At 36.5% G+C, this 21,496-nt stretch overlaps 2 protein-coding genes across 2 annotated transcripts in view; one reads left to right on the top strand and one right to left on the bottom strand.

Annotated features, from left to right (window-relative positions):
* Positions 1 to 1,233: 1,233 nt before the first annotated feature.
* On the bottom strand, positions 1,234 to 3,884 carry LOC148082313 (dynactin subunit 6-like). The gene is made up of 7 exons (XM_087788160.1): positions 3,813 to 3,884; positions 3,474 to 3,538; positions 3,285 to 3,390; positions 3,062 to 3,150; positions 2,931 to 2,978; positions 2,325 to 2,467; positions 1,234 to 1,381 (listed from the first exon to the last, which is right to left on the bottom strand). Exons 1-7 carry the CDS (start codon positions 3,848 to 3,850, stop codon positions 1,283 to 1,285), a joined length of 588 nt encoding a protein of 195 aa, XP_087644286.1. The 5' UTR covers positions 3,851 to 3,884; the 3' UTR covers positions 1,234 to 1,282.
* A 711-nt stretch (positions 3,885 to 4,595) lies between these two features.
* Positions 4,596 to 21,496, top strand: part of LOC148082314 (zeta-sarcoglycan-like) — a 31,585-nt gene continuing 14,684 nt past the window's right edge. Inside the window, exons 1-6 of the mRNA XM_087789479.1 lie at positions 4,596 to 4,774; positions 8,922 to 9,116; positions 11,203 to 11,304; positions 14,278 to 14,365; positions 16,981 to 17,103; positions 17,439 to 17,511. Of these exons, the coding sequence (XP_087645605.1) occupies positions 4,736 to 4,774; positions 8,922 to 9,116; positions 11,203 to 11,304; positions 14,278 to 14,365; positions 16,981 to 17,103; positions 17,439 to 17,511 (620 nt within the window). The 5' untranslated portion in view covers positions 4,596 to 4,735. The remainder of the gene's footprint in view (positions 4,775 to 8,921; positions 9,117 to 11,202; positions 11,305 to 14,277; positions 14,366 to 16,980; positions 17,104 to 17,438; positions 17,512 to 21,496) is intronic.

Raw genomic sequence — 21,496 nt, forward strand, 5'->3', positions numbered from 1 at the left:
TGGACAAAGTTGAATTTAATTTTATTCTTTTTTTTTTTCAAACATTTGTTGGACAGTAAAATGTCCTACTGGCAAGTAAAGAAAGTTTGGAGGTTTAACCACGTGGTTCAGAAGATTATCAGGGGTGAAGATAATGACACTGTACATTAAAAAACCTACATCATAGAGAAAGTACCTTTTGGATAAATCCAGAAGGTAGCAATTGCTAAGGAAGACCATCACAGTGTATTGAATCCAGCCTCAACAATTTTGAACGGAAGAAAGATGTATCAGGTATGGTATGGTATTATGCAGTATGCAGGATTAAGGTATATAGTGTAGATAAGAGATGGTTGATCAGGGTGCTTAAACAAATAGTAAGTTAGGAGTGAAGGCTGCTGGTATTGAGAGTATGAACGAAGATGACTGTTACCATCACTGCAACAAGCACTGCCAGTGCGCTTGAAGGAGCCTAACATTGTTTCATTGGACAATAAATCCCTCACTGATAATGGTGTATTTAAAGGGCACAAAATTAATGAAATAATATTCCTTTATGATATATGCTAGTGAGTTGCATGAATAAATACAAAAACATAATAGTATGTGTAAAAGTAGAAGATAAAAAGTTAGAGACCGCTGTGGTGGAAAACTAGATGGGCCTAATCAAAAGGCAGCATGGAACCTCTGAACACATCTGGCATTAACAATTGAAACCTGAGAAGGAATAAAGCCAGACAAGCATCATAAATAAATCTAGAACCTGAACATTCTTAAAAAGGAGCTGCATTTTTCTTTTAACTTGCAGTGAAATAAAGAGGCCAGGCACCGGCAGCCAGATAGCCACTTTAATGGGTCCAGATATTATTCCGTATCTACCAGGAAACTCTCCGTCTTTTATTCTGATGCTTTTCAGCCCCTGTCTTGCAATTTGAGTTGCACATTTTAATTTTTAATATAATTTACAATGTAGTTCAGGCGGTCAGTGTGTGTTGAATCAGCCCAGTAAAAAACTAGCGCGTAGATCACATTAATGCAATTTGAGGGGAACGTTTTTGTTCATTTTCATAAATTGGGCTCATCAAGGAGGGAGAGTTACGCACAAATCCAGATTTCTAGTTCAGCCCTAAAAGAAAATACCGTCAGCAGCATTGGTAGCAATGTGTAGTAATAAAATATGAAGAAAAAATACACACAATCGGAAATTCTTTCTTTATTAAATGGAATATTTGTTGATTTGTTTAAAGCATTTTAATAGAGAATAAACTATAGCATCATTGTTCAATTGGAGCAGTGTGAGGACTTAATTTTTCACAGGTGTGGTGGCAATCTTAACTGTCTTCTTCAAGTGGTGGTAGTTTGGCAGAATCTTCTTGAGGAAGTCAAGTTGCAGAGTCGGAGCCTGCACAAAATGTAAAGCATTCATGTATGAGAATGTTTAGTTGCCTTGATGGCCAGATCTTAAATCAAACTATTGACCTGAATCATCCCTCACTCAAATGTTACTAGTTACGAATTAGGAAAACCAGATCCAAGATTCACAGATGCAACACTAATAGACTCAGGGACTCATTCATTCCTCGTTGGTGTTTAATTCAGAGTTTGGGGGCAGGAGTGAAGTGATCTATCTATCCATCTATCTAAAACGTGCAGAGTAGGTTCCGTCCAGACGTTCAAGCTGTTATAAAATTCTCTGAAACTATGACTATATCACTGATTTCCTTCCTATAAGAAATAGTGGAATGGTGGATATTCTAATCTTATGTTAACAAATCTCAAGTGTTACAATAAAGTCTTAAACATAGCATGTTGCTTTTCTCATTTCTGTGAAATTTCTTCCATACTGAACAAACATGACCCGATTTTATTTTTAACTCAAGTCAAGATTGTGATGCACCAAAAGAGAATATTTACTGGTTGATGGCATAGAGTTAAAAAATAGGAACCCAAACATTATGTTGCATGTTGTGTAACAAATAAATAGATTCTCGACAATGTATGCATTGGTGACAAATAGGACCACATAACACACATTTGACTGGACTGTGGCTTTGCTCACTGAATAAAGAAAGAAAAAAGGTGAAAATGTTGTTTTTACACTTGTGTTAACTTTTAAAATCATCAGCATTTATGTATTTATGTATAATATCAATTCTGAGTCGAAACCCAGCTTGACATCGGCTACTGTAAATGTATAAATTACACTTCTAAAAGCGCTTTAAAAAAATAACTATTACTTACTTACTAACAAATAGCTTGTGACCATCAACATTTTCAACTGCCTCCCTCATATGACTGGAATGTTTGTGGGTTTTTTTTTCAAACATAAGACAGTATCCACTGACCTGTGGCTTCTCCCTCTGCACACGCCTGCTGCAGTTAGCTCCGTAAACAACAGTGTTTTCCGGTACAACTTCACACGTGTTGATCCGGCAGTACGCTCCGATGATGCAGCCACTGGTCAGGACAACATTCCTTCCCAGGTTAGCTGAAGAAAACAAAATTCATGACAATAAAGTATGGTTATTCAAACTATGGCTGAGTTACCTTCTTCTTTTTTTTTTAAATTAATATCAAATTGAAATATGACAAAGCACAGAATGTGAAGCAATGTGAGTTATAAGCCAAGTTAAATTATTACTTACGATTTAATAGTTAAACCCATATAATATTTTACTCACAAAGGCATATGCAATTCCACTTTTATAAATGTATATTGAATACATAAGTATGTAATATTGTAAGATAAGAACGTTTCTTTTTAAAAAATGACATACATTTGGTTTCAGTACACCTAAAACCTAATGTACAGCCCCTTTTTCTAAATGTAAATTCATGTTTTACTTTTTATTATTATTCCTCATCATGTTTACTTTGAAGTTTGTGCCTATAACAATATAAATGTATCTTTTGGGATTATAAATGTTATTGTACTCTCAAGTCCTTCTTACCTTTTGACTCAATCACATTGTTGTCTCCAATCTTCAGAGCCTGTGAGACTAAGAGTGAATGAAATAGAAGTGTATGCATATAAACGAAATTAAAAGACATTATGTATTGTAAAAAAAAAACAGTGTGGTACCAGAGCCAACTTCAAACAGGTTGCTGGTTCCGATGATCATTGTCTTTGGTTCGACTCCCTTTGTGTCTGGTATGATGTTTTGCGGATAACTGGAAAAATAAATCATTTATTCGGGGATCAGGCGCAGCACTGAGATCTATTACAATAGTGGCACTCTGCTGCCCCCTGGCGAGCAAACGTATGAAACTACGACGCCCAGACTAGGACGTCCTGTGCCATTTACCCGTTTATTATCAGAGCCAACTCCTCGACCAGGTTCCCCTCTCCGATGACGATGGGTCCGGCATCTGCGATGATGCGAGCTTTGGGATGAACCACCGTTCTGGCTCCTTCCATAGAGGAAGAATATCCAAAAATCAAACATATAACTTAAAGAGAAAAGTAAAATAAAAAATGCATTTTGTTTACATACCTATAGTGACATCACCTTTTACTTCACTCCCGACGCAAACTACTGCCCCAGCAGCAATTTTAACACTATGGAAAAGCGCACAAATTAAAAAAAAATTATACATTTCCGAACCTAAATAACAAGTTGTCAAATGGAAAAGATGGAAAAAATGAGCATAATAATAAAGCAACAGACTGAGATGATAGTGTTCCGACAGTGAAATTAGTTTAAACTGAATATTTCATTAAAAAAGGCGTCGCCATCCTTGATTTTAGTGTTTAGTTCAAATCTGTATACCTTCTATAAACAACAACCCAGGTCTACAATTAAAAAGCAAACAATTTGACTGCATTTGTTTACCTTTTCTGTGGAACAGTTTGTCTCTTGACGTCGGACATCCTGCGGATTGTGTATTTATCTTCAGTCAATCCATAATCCTGGCTCCTAGTTTGATTACTTCTGTCTGATGTACTGGTTAATTCGTTGCTGCCATCTGCAGAAACTTGTGGTGAACTACAGACAAAGTAAACCAACATATTAAAATATTAAACGTTCATTTAGCATTCAGTAACACACGGTATCCAGCAGGGCGCAGTAGCGTATTATTTGATACGTATTGAATTGAATATTAGCCTTAGAAATAAAGATAAATATAATTTTAAGCGGTAACTTTAATTAAAGTCGGTGTCCGGATAAGAAAAAAGAAACAAAAGAAACAAAAACAAATATGAAAACAACTCATTTTATAATCAGTAAGAATATTCCGAAGGCAGTAAACTTTTTATTTTTAAGTTTAACATTAGAATATAAGAAATAGTGAGAAAGATAGTGTATTAAATACCAGATTATCGTTCGTTTTGTTTTACGAAAAGTTTGTTCATGACCTTTTAAATTACAAAAATGATGTTTGATTCACTGTTTTGATCTATATTCCTAATCATATAGTAAATGAACAGTGTTCAACAATGATTTGTCAACTATTGGTATTCTCTACAAGCAGTTAATAATCTTGAGTTGAGGCGGTCAACTTTTAATTTGAAAGTAAACCGGAAACCCACAGTTTAATTTTCTTGAACTTGGTGCTTATTCGCTAGTGATGGAAAGCTGATGCTGATATGAAGGATTGATGAAAACCTGGTTCAAACACCTTCAGTATCCCGTGTTGTTGTACATCTTTTTTTGTTATTTGAACTTGTATGTTTTCAACAAGTTGGAATTTTCCCGGGAAGCCACGACTCAACTTTGTGTAAATATGTATCTTCGAGCGGTTTTTGTGTTTTAACATGGAGCAGTCCGCCACTCTCGACATAGAGACTCTCAAGGTAAGAACTTCTCTTGACGTTTCAAATAGTTTTGGTGCAAACAAGCTTTTTTTAAAAAAAAGCTTATTTCACAATAACTATACACTTAATCCCAACATATATGTTGAATTGGCATTGTGTCCTGTGAGCAACAGGTTAAAAACATTCACCAATGTTACCTTAACTGTATGACTTCTTATAAACACAATGAAAGAATAGACGACGATAAAAAAATATATATATATATTTTAAAAAGCTTGAAAAAACAACAACAACTTAAAAATAAAACTGTGATTTAATGGAAAAACCGAGGGAAATTAAAAGTGAAAATATAGAAAATGATTAGAGGACTTTCACACTAGTCCTATTTAACGTGATGCTTTTTATCACTACCTAAAATGTATTAAAGGTCACCATTCCTATAGGCAAGTAGATCAATTTATAATGTTATTATCATACTTATTCAACAACTAGATTAGTCAGTGTATTATATTGGCAGTAAACTAATTAATTCAAGTACATAAGTAGTACCTATTTAGGTTATCATTGAGACAACTAACTGAGTCCACCTACTTCTACTACATTACACAACTACATTTTTGAACTAATAGTACGCAAATATTTTTTTTAAGAGCTGGTTGGTCACCTTTTCATTGTTTCTTAAATTCATTATGAAGTCACATACATTTGCTTGCACCTTGGTTTTCTACACGGTTGCTGCTGGCCCTTGAAAAGTATTAAGAGGCATTAAATATATTTATTTAAAAATAACGCCTTAATAAGTATTGAAATGTCTTGAAATTAAAAGAAAAAAGGCTTTAATGTCAACACAAGACAAAAAAAAATAACAAAAGAGTGAAGTTGTTGTAGTGGGAATTTACACAGCAGATGCACATCAAGGATGCTTCTGCTTTTAGCAACATGGGGGAGTTCAAATTGAACGACAATTGGCTTTTTTAGCACCATTTTCAAGGAGTATCATGCTATGTGTACGAGGCACGGTGTATCTTGCGCGAGATAATTTTCATAATCAATCATTTTTATATTTCGATTATGGTAGATTGTTCGAGTTGGTTGTACATTTCAAGTGGTATTAAATGGTATTGAATTCAACTTCCTAAAGCTGTTGGAACGATGGTTTAGACACATGCGCCTCCAAATAAATTGCACTATACCACCAAATACAGTAACATGTTCACCCTCGCAGCTTAAGAAGACAGAGAGAAGCAACTCTTGCTTTAACAATAACTCTGGCCAGGCATGAATTTGAATATGAATTTGTGCAATACAGTAGATTGTCGTCTTCAAATGAGTAGAATCACTCTGTGTGATTAGTATTTTCCATTTGAGCCTACGGTAGATACAAGCATGTAACAAGATACAAGCTTAGTCAGCTTCCATGTGCTGCACTTAAGCATGTACCCAGCTTTCAGAAGATGATTATACCCAGCAAAAAATAAAATCACTTCACCACCCACTATAATTGGAGGCGTTTAAAATACTAAGAGTAGAATATGCATACGGATCCAACGACGTTTACTTTAGATTTTCAGCTGTTTCTATTTTTCTCTTCCTCGGCTCCCCCAAGAATGGCTATTAAATCATACATTACAAGCACTTTATTCAAAACCTTGGGCGTTTTTGCCTCCCTTTGAGTGCCTTAGATAAGTGGTGAAAGATGGTTGTTCAACTCAGAAATGCTATTTATTTCATCATCCTTTGTTTGTGGCCTCGTGTCTGAAGCTTTTACTAAACCCGCTGTGTCTAAAACAAGACACAAAAGGAAAGAACAGGGAACCTGGAAACAGAAACAATGTGTTAGTCAGAAGAACACAAACTAAAGGGGCAAAAAGTAAAAAATACAAAGGGTTCCAAACAGGAATAATCCAAAGAAAGATTTGAGAAGAAATACTTAACTAGTGCAGGGAAATCTTTGATCTGACACACAGGTCTGGACTGGAATCTCTTGGTTTGAACCGCCTTTCTATTGAAACCTCACGTTTTACAAGTGAGTTTTAAAAAACATCACACTGCTCCACCATTCTTCGTCAGCACCCGACTACTAAAACAATTCCCTAGATCTCACTTTATGTGATTAAATATTTTGACTATAAATGATAAAATACATGTTTTAACTTCCCCCTAAACTAATTGATTCACAACAAATGATTGGGATTCCTCAATAAATGTCTAAACATTTTTCAACTTTGAGATCCTATTTAAGAAGGAGGTCTGTTTCAAAAGAACAGAAGACATGTACAGTACATGTAAGGTCACAGTGGAAATGCCAACTGGCGTTGTGAATCTCTTTTGTGCTCCCAGCTACAGAGGTATTTTGATGAATCAGAAAAAAAGGGGCTGCACGTAACAACACAAGTTTTCTTTTTGAAAACCATCTTCAAAGTCTTTGTGATGTTGTCGACTGTGTGTTGTGATGGCGAACGTTATTAACCTTCAATGAGGGGTGTTTGATGCTCAAGTCTTTTGTGACCAGATTTCATCCAGCAACCTCAGTCAGACGTGCTTTGGATTAAGATTATTATCAAGAAGAAAGTGAAGGCTCGGTATCTTAGATGTGAGAACCGCTTCTATTTGTGTTCAAATTAAATCACTTACACAGAATTTAAAGTTTTATCGTTGTTTTTTTTTTCTTATAATGTGTGGCATTACAAGGTAATACTTTAAATAAATTGAATGTAATTAGTGTAATTTAAGTGCTGGTTCAGATCCATAAACTTTGGAGTTTCCAGGATAAATTATGCTTATTATATATTATATTTTATAAGGTTCTTTTGAATGAAAAATATATAGTTGTTGAGATGGCCGCTCAAGGTTTTGTTGAGTGCAGTAGTGGCGTTAATTCAAAAAGACCACAGAAAGTTTCAGAGATAGAGAGAACATGGATCGAACTTGACGGTGGCCTGGTTTTCCCAGGCTGGTTAAAGAGCAACTAATGCGAAAACCCAACTCTCCTGAGTCACTCACATGTTTCAAATGTAGAAGTCCTCCTCTCCAAGATGCAGCAATACAGAAGAGTGAGGTTTTTCACATTAGTTGCCCTTTAAGAATATCTTTCACCACCAAGGAAATATAAATTCAAGCTGACCCACTCTTTACAGCCACTCTTAGCGGCTACATTCTCAGTGTTTAAGCCTTATAAGGGAAATTAATACATTCCACAAATAATAAAACAATGCTCAATGAAGACAGAAAAGGGTTATTGAATTACGAGTTTACACTAATACATGTAAATACTTGTGGGAGTCACTGGCAGTTTCAGAACCACCCCAGTGGACAGCTCCCACCAGCGCTTCTTGACCTTGATCTGAAGGTTCTCTTAAGAAAGCAGTTAAAAATTCATCTTGGAAATACCAGTATCTAGGGCCTTCTTAGGTCCTGAAAAAAACAATCTAATATTTCTGTGTAAATATTTCATGTTTTAATGTGGTCAAGTTTGTTCTCTGCATGCACAAATCATTTTCTTTTTAAGAATTTTTAAGTAGTTATAGTCTGGAGTTATTTTATAGCTGATATTTCATCTTACTAACTCTGAAGTTGTTTCTGACATTCTGGACAGAAAGTGGGTTTGTTTCTCCTCCACTATCGGGCATACCTAAATAACAACTTCTGTTTGCTCCCTCTAGCTTCAAGAGGCACAGCTTGACCACTGTAATGTGTTCAATAAAAGCTTATTTCCGACAATTTTCAGAGCTTATAGTGTTTCAGCTGCAATTTTTCCTTTTCGTGGTAAACACGGTTTACCTCTTGGCAGGTTTGATCGCTAGACAAAAGAATCGCTCCCATGTTGATATGTTGATGAAAGCTAGGTAGGAATGATCTTGGTGAAGCATAACATCATTTGTATCTGGAAGACTCGTAACAGGTGCCAGTGGGAGGCTGTAATTTCACGCAATTGCAGCATTTTGTAATCACATGCTGAATGAAAAATGCCTTTTAAACTTATAAATGGAATTATGACAGCATGAATTGCCCTCTCTTTATGGAAAAATGTCGAGACTTGACATGAAAGCAACCGCTTTTGCGTTGCATGTTGTAAGTCTGAAAAATACCCTATTTATCTAAACAACTATACTATTTATTAATGATATATTCTGGTCTAAAACATGAATTTGCCTCGACTCCATTGTGCTTGTGTCATGTGTGTTAGATCACCCAGGAGCAGTTCCTTCTTGCGTCTCAGTCTCTCCACCTCCAGCGCTCAGGCTGCAGTGCCATCTATCCAGCAGGCTCGTACAGCTGGAGGAAAAGATGCCTGTGTTTCCTCCTGCTGCTGTTGGTGGTCACCATGATCGTTAATCTGGCTCTCACCGTCTGGATCATTAAGGTCATGAATTTCTCCGTGGTGAGTACCGAACATGGGAAAATTAGGCATGCCATCGAGTTTTACGTCCATATTGGATCTCCATGAGTCACCTTTTGGTAGAAAACTGACGTCTGCATGCATTAAAGTAGCATTGTTGCACAAGAACACAATTAGGTCAGGTCATAAGATTCATTCGAGTGTGGTCAGAGACAATCGTTCTTACTAGCCGTGTAAAGTCTTATCAGGATTAACTTATACTGCAGCAGCAGCAGCAGAACACAGAGCAGACTAAGGAACAGAAATATATATTGCTATAAAATGAAATTCATTCAAGCAAAAAATCATATTTCCCCTTCACACAGATGAGGAAATTAAACTTTGACAAATCAAATAACACAGTGGTGGGGGGTGCAGCAAGTATGGAGCCTGCATGTCAATTATTACGCACACATCCATTTGTTTTGGCTTACAATAAGTATCTTAAAGTGTCAATGAACCAACGTTGTAGAAAATCAAATAATAATGATCTCAATCAACAACATTTGTTAATGATTGGAGATATGTATTTTTTCCTGAAAATGACTGAAATAAGCAATGTGATCATAATACAGTATACCATAAACTTTTCCTCTAATAGTTTTCTAAAACCAGACCTTTTAAGATATTACCTTAAAAATACTCTTTACACCATACAAATTAGAGCCAAGTGATCAACCATTTTCATACCAGGGTTTGTTGTTCAACTGCTCTACTAATAGTAAAGTAGCTAAATTGGACTGGTAAATCACAATTTATTCTTGAAGGAGACCCACACTATATTTCCAACCTACATTATTCTACATATCACATCATAAAGTTGCAGCTTTTCAGAGGTAGTTTTATCTTGGCCCTGAAGGTTTGTGCACAACCGGTGAAACCATACCCACAAAACTTCTAATCTGACATGAGAAATGTAGAAAATTTGATTAAGATCAATTAAATAGCCCTAAGATAGTTCTGACCAGCATAATTACCCGATTTCCCGGATATCTCCAGAGGGATTAATAAAGTCTATCTAAGCACTTCTGCATCACACTGTATGAAATGAATAGCCACAAAAAACATTTGATTTTCTTCATATCTCAAACTTGCAGCTAAATCAGCTAAATTCCTACCTTTTTATAATAAGAAGGATAACAATATAATCCCCACCACATACAAATCACTATTACCTTATAACTACACCCTCATTTTTAAAATAAAATATGAGGCTCTCACACAGGTGTTTGTGATTGTTGGATGGCCTGGAAATACTGATTTTTTTACCCACTTATCTGCTCTGACACGATTTACATAAGTCAGCCCCTTCTCTCTTTTAGCAGAATGAGTCTGTGAGCAAAATACAAAATACAAAATGTTGTACCACGGCTAGTCGTATTTATTTGACATGCACATTAAAAAACAGTTAACAGGGAGGAACTGTGAGGAATTATCAGAACTCATGCCAAACATCTTTAAACGAAACAGGTCATTTGAAATATCAAATTTTAATGCATAGGCAAAGCCAAAGAGTGGCTTCTGAGACTAAGCGCCGATTGATTTCTTAAAAGCTTTGAATCATTTGAACTCACAAGAACCCACGATATTCTGTTATTTCATGCACGACTGATTGATGATGAAAAACAGGCAGTGCGCAGCTGACAGGATGCAACTGCTCAAACTCAACTTACACATAAGCAACAGCCGCAGTGCTCATTTAACTACTTCATGGTAATAAAATACATCTCATGTACACAGTCTACTTTGTAATCTTTGGCTCTGATCTACTAATTCAATGAAACCTGGCATCATTTGACTCAGGGTTCCATCCTTTGGTCTTTAAACTGTATCATGATACAGCATCAGCTGCTTCATGAAACCTCATCAACCCATCACTGATGTCACTGTTGATATTTTTAGTTTGTGTTACGAGTTTTGGTTTTGATTTACAGCGACCGTATGTTGCACTTCATACAAAATTGCAAAAAAAGGAAGTTGTAGTTGTAGTTGTACTGCGGTGTATATCGTGTGTTTATCGTTTTTCGAGTTTTTATCTGCAATAATGAAAATGCACTAATAATAACAGGAACATGCATTTTAATTTCAGGAAGGAATGGGGAAGCTGTTTTTAAAGAAAGATGGCATTCATCTGCAGGGAATCTCAGAGTTCCTCTTCCCTCTCTATGTTAATGACATCCAGTCGCAAAGGGTAAGCTGCTCTTTTGTGTTTCTCACCAACTATAAGGGACATGAAGTTTACTCTTGCTGGGATAAATACTATTGACTGGAAATCATGATAAATGCTCTGTCAGTGAACCATCTCACAAGAGATGCAAAAGCTGCTTATATTGATCTGTGAATGTTGTTATGATCAATGGATAGCATAAGACAAACCTTGATATTTGGATTAGAGATCTTAGGTTGGATTTAATATGTGTGGGGTATTTGGACAGATTCCTTCTTTCTTCCTTCCTTGTTTCCTCAGAAGTACATTAAAGAGTAATCCTGCGTAATCTGTAAAAATACATCCTTCAAACTAACTTTTTTATTTCTTCGTTCAATTTCCAACAACATTGTCTAGTGGACCTCAAAGTCAAAGGAGATTCATGTCCGTGTTGATTTTGTGACATATAAAGTATACATTGAATTATTATAAAATAAACAATTGTTGCCAAAGGACAGAAAGTTAACGGAAATGTTTGGTAAATGCAGTCAAACAGGGAGATAATTAGGAAAGGTTGGGCAATAGTATCATCAGGGTCGTACTTATACTGCCTGTTAAAGCTAGACTTGGCTGTTAAACAAAAAAACAACTTTACTTCAAGTTTATATTGGGTTAATGACATGAAATCTGTGATATTTAAAAAGTAATATTTTATATATATAAGATACATCACTGTAAAGTAAAGTAGAGAGTGACATCTAGTGGCCTTTAAAAAAAAAACCACTGTATCATCAAACAACCAATGAGGTATCTTGAGGCCTTAATAAATCTAAACGAAAACGCTGTATCCTTAATTGTAATTTATATTTTATATGAATTATAGAGCACAATAATGCTTCAAAACGTTTAATAGGTTATTCTTCTTAGGTTATATATTTTAAAAGGCTGAAGATTTTTTATAAAAAAGGTGATATTCACTGAAATAAAAAGTGTTTTCTTATTAGTTCTGCTTCGTCTTTGCACACTTTCTTCGCAGCCTCCTAGAGTTTTCACATTGCAACGAAGCAGCAGCACATTTACAGTCACCTAATCATGTATATTATTTCAGTTTGTTGATCTTCAGCCAGAAACACCTTCAGGTGCACAAACCAAACTTTGGACAAGGCCAATATTTCATTCTTTGTAGAATACCAGCTGCAGACAAGTTTACTGCCATGTTTTACACAGCCTCCTTATCACTCAGTGCCAGAGATATTTGCAGGACAAAAGTGTCAGAGGGCCACTCAATAATTCACACCTGAGAAAATATGTCAAGCTTTGAGAGAGCAGGGATTGTGCCACCTCAGGGAAGATCACCACACCGCATTGAGCTGGTCTGCTGCCTGATAACAACTTTTAATCAATAAGCTATTATTGCAGACATCAGTGTACACTGAAGTACCGCAGAGTATGTTAAAAAGTCCTTCTGGAGGAAGACCCGAGTAGCTTAACCTTGGTTCTATTGAATCGATCTTTGAGTCTTCATCAATGGCAGAAGCTTTATTTGGAATTAGGAAGTGGCTCTTTATATATTTTGATTAATCTTAGTAGTTGTATCGTCTTCCTGGCTTATAGAATAGGAGTTTGGTGTTAATCGTGTACACTCCCCAAAAATGGGAAAAGCCAATGACTTTTGTAGATCCAACATACAGAAACCAGCTCTTAAAATATAAGTCTAGGATTGGAATTGGAACTAGGTTTCTTTATTTCGTGGTGAAATTATAAAGTGGATTCAAGTAGTTGACAGTAGTTATGGGTTCATGATACTCATGATACAGTGTTTCATTTTAAAAGGCCACTAGATGTCACTCTCTACTTTATAATCTTTGGCTCTAATCTACTAATTCAATTAAACATGGCATAGTTTTCACTGAGGGTGCCATCTAGTGGTCTTTAAACTGTATCATGATACAGCATCAGCTGCTTCATGAGGCCTCATCAACCGATCAATAGTAGAAATTGGCAAATCAACTGTATGGGATAATGAGCTTCTTGAAGCTTTAATGGCTCTAATCAGCTCCGCATTAAAAAAAAAAAAGAGTCACATGGTTGCACAGGTTCACTCCTCTACGGTACATTTTATTTGTATCGCATTCATTTTGCTGTAAGCAGATAACATTCCCTGACAATCTCCATGGTCGTTTTTCAGTCTGTGCAGGCCCACAACGAAATTCATTGCTGAGCATTCTCTCTGATCTGCCCTTGACCTTCCTCAACAATGACTTTAAAAGCCTTTCATGTGAAAAAGTACTGGGCTGAGCAGTGGCATCTGACTGATGTAAGACTTACTTTCAAGAGAAAACGTAAATCACAATGTCGCAGTTGCACAGTCATATTGAAAAAACAGCCAGCACGGACTGAAAATAGAAATAAATGACCTCTGATTTGGTGCTTAGCTCATGGGCCTCATTTATAAAACTGCGTAGGAAGATCACTCCAGTTAGCAAATGGAAGGAACTGAAATATATATAGAGTCTTTCCCTATATACACAAAAACTAACATATCTCTGTACTCTGCCATCGTTTGTACAATTTATTCACTGCCGACACTGACAAACAAAATTAAGTCGTTCAGAAGTAATTAGCATTTTCATGTCTGGAGCTTGCAGTTGAAGTGGAAAATGATTCCTGCTGTAGTTAAGCTTCGCTTGTGAACCTCCCATTAACAAACATTGTCCTTATGTTCTCATCTGCTTGCGCTAAGGTCAGAATAACAAGGGGAATGTGATTAACTTGATTGAATCACCACGTTCATTGGAATCACAAATCAAGGTCTTTCGGGGCAGAGAGCAGCTGTTGTGAACTATGAAACATGTAAGCAGCGCTGACTCTGCTGACCTACGACAAAGAAATTGTCTGAGACGCTCCTACTCTCCTGAGACCAGGAGCCAACCTGAAAACTGGTGCCAAATGCTACTGTTGCACATAACTTCTCCTCTTCCTTCTAATCGCCATTCTCCTCTCTTAATTCAATCTCAGGACAGCTTGTTGGCTTTGCGGTCAGATAAAAATGTGACGCTGAATGCACGGAATGACCAAGACCAAGTCACCAGTCGGCTCACAGTGGGTGAGTCTTGCATCAACTGCACCCATAAAATAAAATGCTTTCATTTGGCAAGTCTCTTTTTTCTAATGTTTTGCTGGAGGATAGCAATTCCAGAGAAAATTATTGCACAAACTGGCTCTTAGAGAAAGTTATTTCGCTGGCCAGGAAAATGTGAGGCAAACATCGAGTAGTAATGTCTCTATCGGTGTGTGCTTTAAGATTATGAGGTGTTATAAAAATCTGCTGTTATGAATGAAAATGTAAAATAGCGCATTCAATACTAACATGTAATAGCCTTTACACTGAATACCCGTGTTGGGGACTATAATCTAAATGCAATTTACTTTAACTGAATCTTTTAAAAAAAATCTATAACATCCATTAAATCAGATCTGATACTGTGTTGAAGTTACTGATCCGTATTTGCATCTTGCTCTTGGTGATTAACAAAATACTATCAATTAGCTTCATGGAACTCAATTGTACAACAAACACAAGGAGGCAGGAAGTGAACTCATGCTCTTACTGGTACGGTTGGTGAATCCCAATCATCATGGAAATGTAATTTGTTAAACTTGTTAAAGGTCTGTGTTTAGGTGCTTTACCTTTCTGTCTATAGTTTAGTGCTCACTTTAGTGACAAGAGATTTCTTTTTAATCAAGAAACAAAGATGACAAGAAATTTGCTTAGACAGGGAATATAAATGATCCACAAAGGGAATAGATATGTCTTGGTTCAGTGTTTTAATGAAGGCATAGTATAACTCAGGCACACATTACCAGCATTATGAACGCTGTTTTGTTGCCGTTTAATGTACACTGCTGTGAAAACATATTTGATCCCTACATGTTTTCTTCTGCTTTAGCTTTTTTGTCACACCTACAGTGCTTTAAAAAGTATCTGCGGATTACCTCTTTTTTTGCACATTTTCCACACTTACATTTTCCTATCAGAAAAAACATTACCAGAGTAAATACAACATTTTTTAATAATTACTTTATTTATAAATGGGAAAAGAAATTCAAATCAACCTGGCCCTATGTGTAACATAAGGATGAATAAAAGATCTCAGTCACACATCATGCTGCTATCAAAGGAAATCTTAGAGCTTAGAAGGAAAGTAATTGAAATCCAACAGTCTGGAAAGGGGGGCAAATCCATTTCCAAGACGTTTGGACTCCAACAAACCACCGTGAGAGCCATTATAGACAAATGGGGAAAACATGGAACAATGGTGTAGCAACCAAAATTGCTCCAAGAGCACATCGACGATGTCATCCAGGAGGTCACAAAAGAATCCCAACATCTAAAGAACTGCAGGCTTCACTTGCCAGTTTTTCACGATCCGACCATTAGAACTGGGCAGAATTGTATTCATGGTAGCGTTCCAAGGCAAAAAACAAAGCTGCCCGTGGCTACTTTTCCAAAAAAACACTTGGATGATCTCCAACATTCTGTGAAACTATTACAAGTAGAAGTTTTTGGAAGGTGTATGTTTTGTTAGATGTGCCGCAAAATAATAATGCTTTTGAGCAGCACATCATACGAGCAGTCAAACTTGATGGTGTTAGTGTGACTCTGTAATTCTTTATAGCCCCCAAAAATGTTTTGGAGTGGCCTGGTCATAGTCTGGAACTGTTGTGTTAGTCTTAGACAGTTGTGCAAAGATAGGTGGGTTAAAATTCCTTGAGTACAGAGCAAAAGAATCTTTGCCAGTTATCGCAAAAGCTTGATTGCAGTTGATGCTGGCACAGCCAGATGTTAAGTTACTTGGTTTTGAGTAATTCTTTACTTTCAATAAATAAAATGACAATTTAAAACAGCATTTTATGTTCACTCTCATTGTCTTTTTTATTAGATTGAGTTTATTTCATGGACAAAAATATGTCCACCAGTTAAAGATAAATGTAAATATCGTAATTGTATCTGTATGAACACTCAAGCGCTCTTCTTCTTTTTACCCATCCAAAGAGTAAATATACAGTACATCATGAGTTGGCTGCATTTTTAAATTACTCTGCTTAATCCAAGTTAACTTTTCTTTTTGAGCAACTTCAAGTTTATTTATTCAGTGACACTAAACTTTAAAGCATATACATGATTTGCTTGTAGTGTGTTTTTTCTAAATTAAATTAAATGAAAGTGATTTAGAATCCTTTCCTTAGGACCTCTGTCTATATGTAGTTAAAAAGGCCAACAATCCAGATCCATAAAAAACTGTCCTTTCACACAAAACCAATAGGTAGGTAGGTAGGTAGAACTGTATTGATCCCTCAGATCAAAAGTTTTCCAGTTAGCCACAGCAATACAGCAATTATTCATAAATAAAAATATAAATAAAATAAGAACAAGAACAAAGAGAAATAAAGAGAAAGAACAAGATGATACAGTCTAAGTCTAAAGATAAAAAACATAGATCAAATAAAATAATAATAGATAATCAATTAAAATCCAGAAAATCTCTCAGGTTGTTTGGTAGTCATGGAAGTTTGAGTCAGAGGAGTTAGGATTCCATTTTTCATTTAATTTTAATTTTTTAAAAACTACTTTTCATATATTGATTTAACGTTCAAACTAAACACGTCCGGCCCATTTCCTTGACCTAATCAAATGTTCTAACTGCCATGTGTCCCCAGGACCTGAAGGATTGGAGGTCCAGTGTAAGAGGTTGGAGGTCCGGAGCGCTGATGGTGGGAAACTGTTTTTCACTGCCGATGAGGACGACGTTGTTATAACAACAGAGAGATTTACTGTTACAGGTACGAAATGTTGCCCTCAATGTTGATTCATATATTTTACAAAATTCTTGACTGACACGAGTTCTAGTCGGTAGAAATCTCCAGGAAATGTTGCGGCATTCCTTTTTTCTTCTTCTTCTTTTACAGAGAACTGTTGATTTGAACGAAGTGAATGTAGCAATAGGATGTAGAAAGTATTACATTTTGTGGGTGTGCTGATAAAACTGCTTTTAAACCTCACTATGGATCCTTGAGCCCATTCAAACTTAACTCAAATTTAAAATAGTATGATGTCCTCACATTATTGTTGATGTGCTTTGGTAACATTTGTAAAGTTCATTTGATTGACTCATCAGGGTCCGAAGGAGCTGTTTTTGAGCACTCAATTGAAACTCCACTTATCCACGCAAGAACTTCCGAAGACCTGAGGTAAGCTAGAGTTCTTTTTTTTATTTGCATTGGACATAAATTACTCTAGTAGCCACTTACCCGACTGCTCATGTAAGCTTAGGGATAAATGATTTAGCTTATCTTGCTCAAATGTTAATCCGTCTATAATTAATAATTTCACAGCCATAGGCTGAAGCAATTTGTAAGCCATTCTCTGTAGCATGCAAGTATAGATTAAAGTCGTTGGGTTTCTGGTTGGACTGAGACGCTCCGGTGTTCGGTGATCCCTGCTGCTCTCCGCCTCGGGCTCCGAGCGCCTCGTCGCTCCATTAACGAGCTGTAACGAGCGAGGTTTGTTGTCCACCGTACTGGTCCTGAAGAGAGCACTGGGATCAAAGTTGGCAGCCAAAGCAGTGTTCTGGCGGCTAATTCCTTCACAGTGAGCCGAATACTGATGAGGCTTCACTTTAAAGCAAGGACACGTACACACAGGCAGCCCCGGACACAAACTGTGCTCAGTGGTGACCGACCCCAAAAATAGTCTCATTGTGTAAGAGCAGAAATCGAAACACCTGTTTTTTACCTCCACACTAGGATAATAATTGGTGATTCAAAATGCATTTTCATTAAGGTTTTTGAGAATTGTTGCAATCAAACCAAATAATTCAATGAATATAATATTTGAAATTATACAATGGGTTCCTATTTTGGATAGTGGAGATTCATACCCCATCTCACCGGCACAAAGCTTTCGAAGACAAATTGGAATTCAACTATAATGCATTTGTCAGGATTTTGCAGGATATACAGTGAACACAAATGTAAGACAACTGTTTGACTCAGAAAGTAACTTATATATAGATATTTTCTTTTGATAAACATCACAAAACCATGCGGAGCTGCTGCCGCAGCTGAAACTGCTCTGCTCAGGAACGTCATTTATCAGCCGGACAGTAAATAATGAGCTGCCATGGTCACTTGATTAATCACACAGTGGTTTAAATAATGAGTTACCAAACATCATGGAACGTAACTCTGAGCATTTCTGATTTAATCATACATGAAATCACATTTTTTCTCAATTTGTTAATGTTGTGGAACAAAGTTGATTCACAATATATTATGAACGCTAAATAATATTATTGAACGACTCGGATCAAGTTATCGGTTCTTAACAGTTAATGTTGATTTAAGCAGCTAAGAAACATACCGTTCTTAAAGGTATAAACATGGTGTTGACTTGTGATCTGGTGTCTTCAACTCTTGCCCTGAGTAGATGGGAGATGAGGACTCCCAACGACCATCTATAGGGGATTAAAAAAAAAATGCACATATTTATATTTACACTATATTAACACAGGTAACAGGTAACACAGATTTTTTTTTACATATTTCAACAAACATGACGACTCAGAGGTTAAACCAAAGTGTATTCTTCAACACTGTTATTATGTCTATACTATTTTACAAATGCAGATTTGGACTGTAGGGAAAAAAAACCTGACTCAGACATGACTTACACTCAAGACCAGAGGGAGAATTTTCAAATCTAGAGTTGACTCGAGCTCAGATTGCACTAGACCCCTGGGTTGCTGCCCTGACTACTAACTAGTCCTGATAAATGAAGCTATGGCAGAGGGGTGGGGGGGAGAAGGAAAGTAATCACAATTCTTTGGTTACCACAATAGCTTTAATGGCTTTCTCCTCTATTTAACTATAGCATTGTCCTTCCACAGAGTGATGGTCACATCTAGAAGATAAAGGCAAGACTTGTGCACTTAAGGAGCTTTGAAATACTTTTGAAGGTGTGAGCGTAGATAAAACTGGCGTTAGATTTTACTGTTTTCTAAACATAACTTGAGAACTACTTTGGATTTTAAATGTTCAAATTTCCCCAATTGAAAGGACAGCTTGTTTCTCAAAGTCTTCACAAGTGTTCATTCATTGGACACACTTTCTCTTTTCTTTGTTCCTTTGCTTTGAAACTTCAATTTAGTGTTTCAACAGGTCAGGTGAAAACCTTTAAACACACAAATATAATAGCTTTAGTGCATGTAAAAATAAACGGGTCATTCCCAAAAAGTATGTATCATGCACAATCACATAGATCTACATAAGCGTGAATAAATGAACTTTTAAATTAAAGTTTTCAACAATTTAATTCCAAAATGTTTTAAGGCAAGTCTTTCTTGCATCAAATTCCTTTAAATGCTTCATTATTTGAATTAACAAACTTAACTTTACACATTTACTACTTAAACAGCTATTTAACACAAAATGGCAACTACAACATAAACATAATTCTATCTCCACTCATGAAATCACACAGAACTTTCACCGGCTGTGTCTTCCTTCTTTGAACATGCCTTATTTTCACTTAGTGGTTCCAGATCTTCAGCCATTGCCATTCCTCATTTTACACTGGTTTGCCCATTGTGCTTTGCAGCGGATCTGACTGTGTTATTCCCAGACCATTTTCTCTGCCCAGTCAAATAGCTTATTTTTATTCTGCTTTTGGATAAACCAGACAGAGCCACAAAAGCCTTGTGTCCCTTATGCTGGTCACCAGAAAGCCATCGTTCATATTGTTCAGTAAATTGCGAATTGTTAGAAGACACAACACAATTTTGTGGACACGATGAGGAAACGGTTTTCTTGGTGCATCTTCATCTTGGGAATCTTTGAGGCCTGTCTCGGACATCCATTGTTATATGGAACTTGGCCTTTAGCAATGGGGTTTACTTCAAACAATGCTGCATTTTTTAGTTGTGAAACCCAAGCTTAAAGCTGCCTTGTCGCATTGACTCTACCAAGATCATTAAAATGTGGCACAACCTATTTTCACATGGGTGAGTTAGCTAAAAAAACAGTGTCAATAGCAACAGCAGAATGGGCAGATTAGATTTGTTACCTTTTTCATGGTCTCAAGCAAGATACTTGGCTCTGCTGCCCACGCCACTATTGCATGTTCCTTACAAGTGTGGCCCCATTTAAAAGGGAAATTCATATTTAGTAGTTATTATATAACCAGACGACAGTAGTCTTCATATTCTGCACATGTGGCTATAGACAATCAGGCTGAAGTATTAGAGGATGTGATTGTATTTAAAATCCTCTGATGAGGAACTGAGGATGATACCGTGTCCTCACCTTACTTCAGAAATCCAATTGAAATTCAACTCTGCAATAACCCGAGACATCTAACAGTATTCAAACAAGCATCATTCGTTGTGACATCCATCTCAAACTTCAGCAACATTTGGTGCGCTGCAGTTCTCCCCGTAGTGCCAGGATACTGTGACCTTTCTAGAAATGCAAAGGTCAAAATGGCTGCAGCAGCTATAGCTCGTCAGAATTCCCTGAGAATAGTAAACAACTTGTCTCACAAATACATCAGAGATTATCTGCTGGGCGGCTTTATAGATGCATGGTCGAAGCTACATCTACAGTGTTTCTGTTTGCTAGAGCTGCACAATGAAATTGCGTACAGCAATACATGATATGCTAGGAGGAGACAGTTCATGTTTAATTTTAAAGCTTTTGTGTTGAAATGTTGTTACATCTGCTGCATGTGTCTGCTTTGTCTCTCTCTGACATAATTTTAGATAGTTTAGATTCTATGTTCTTGGGTGTACAGCTCATAATAAGACGACATAATAAAAGTTCACTATTTATTGTTTTGTACGATTTTCAATTCCACTCACCTGTTCGTTCAGTGGCAGCAGATCCAGAAATAATAGCTGATACAGCCTTGTTGATAGTGCGAGGCTTTCGTGAAGTGATTTTTCTGGAATGGAACTGGCTACAAGCTTTTCCTCTCTTTACGAACAAAGAAAACATGAAAGATAATGAAAAAGACCCCCCTTTAGACAGTGATACACCCACAACAGTAACATTGTTGTTAGCTTAGCATAACAAACATGTCTCTTTTACCCTCTTACAAGCTGATGCTTGTTCACTTAATACCTTTCATAGATCTGCGATGCTCTTTTCAACATCAGAGAGTTGAAGGAGGACTTCACTC

This window comes from Callionymus lyra, chromosome 4, assembly GCF_982586985.1.
Source record: "Callionymus lyra chromosome 4, fCalLyr1.hap1.1, whole genome shotgun sequence".
Classification (NCBI taxonomy): domain Eukaryota; kingdom Metazoa; phylum Chordata; class Actinopteri; order Syngnathiformes; family Callionymidae; genus Callionymus; species Callionymus lyra.

Coding starts and splice junctions, on each gene's coding strand:
- LOC148082313 (XM_087788160.1), bottom strand. CDS start 3,850: ATGTCCGACGTCAAGAGACAAACTGTTCCACAGAAAAG. Junction 3,151..3,284: donor TTGGCTCTGATAATAAACGG/GTAAATGGCACA, acceptor TTATTTTTCCAG/TTATCCGCAAAACATCATAC. Junction 2,979..3,061: donor CCTGTTTGAAGTTGGCTCTG/GTACCACACTGT, acceptor ATTCACTCTTAG/TCTCACAGGCTCTGAAGATT.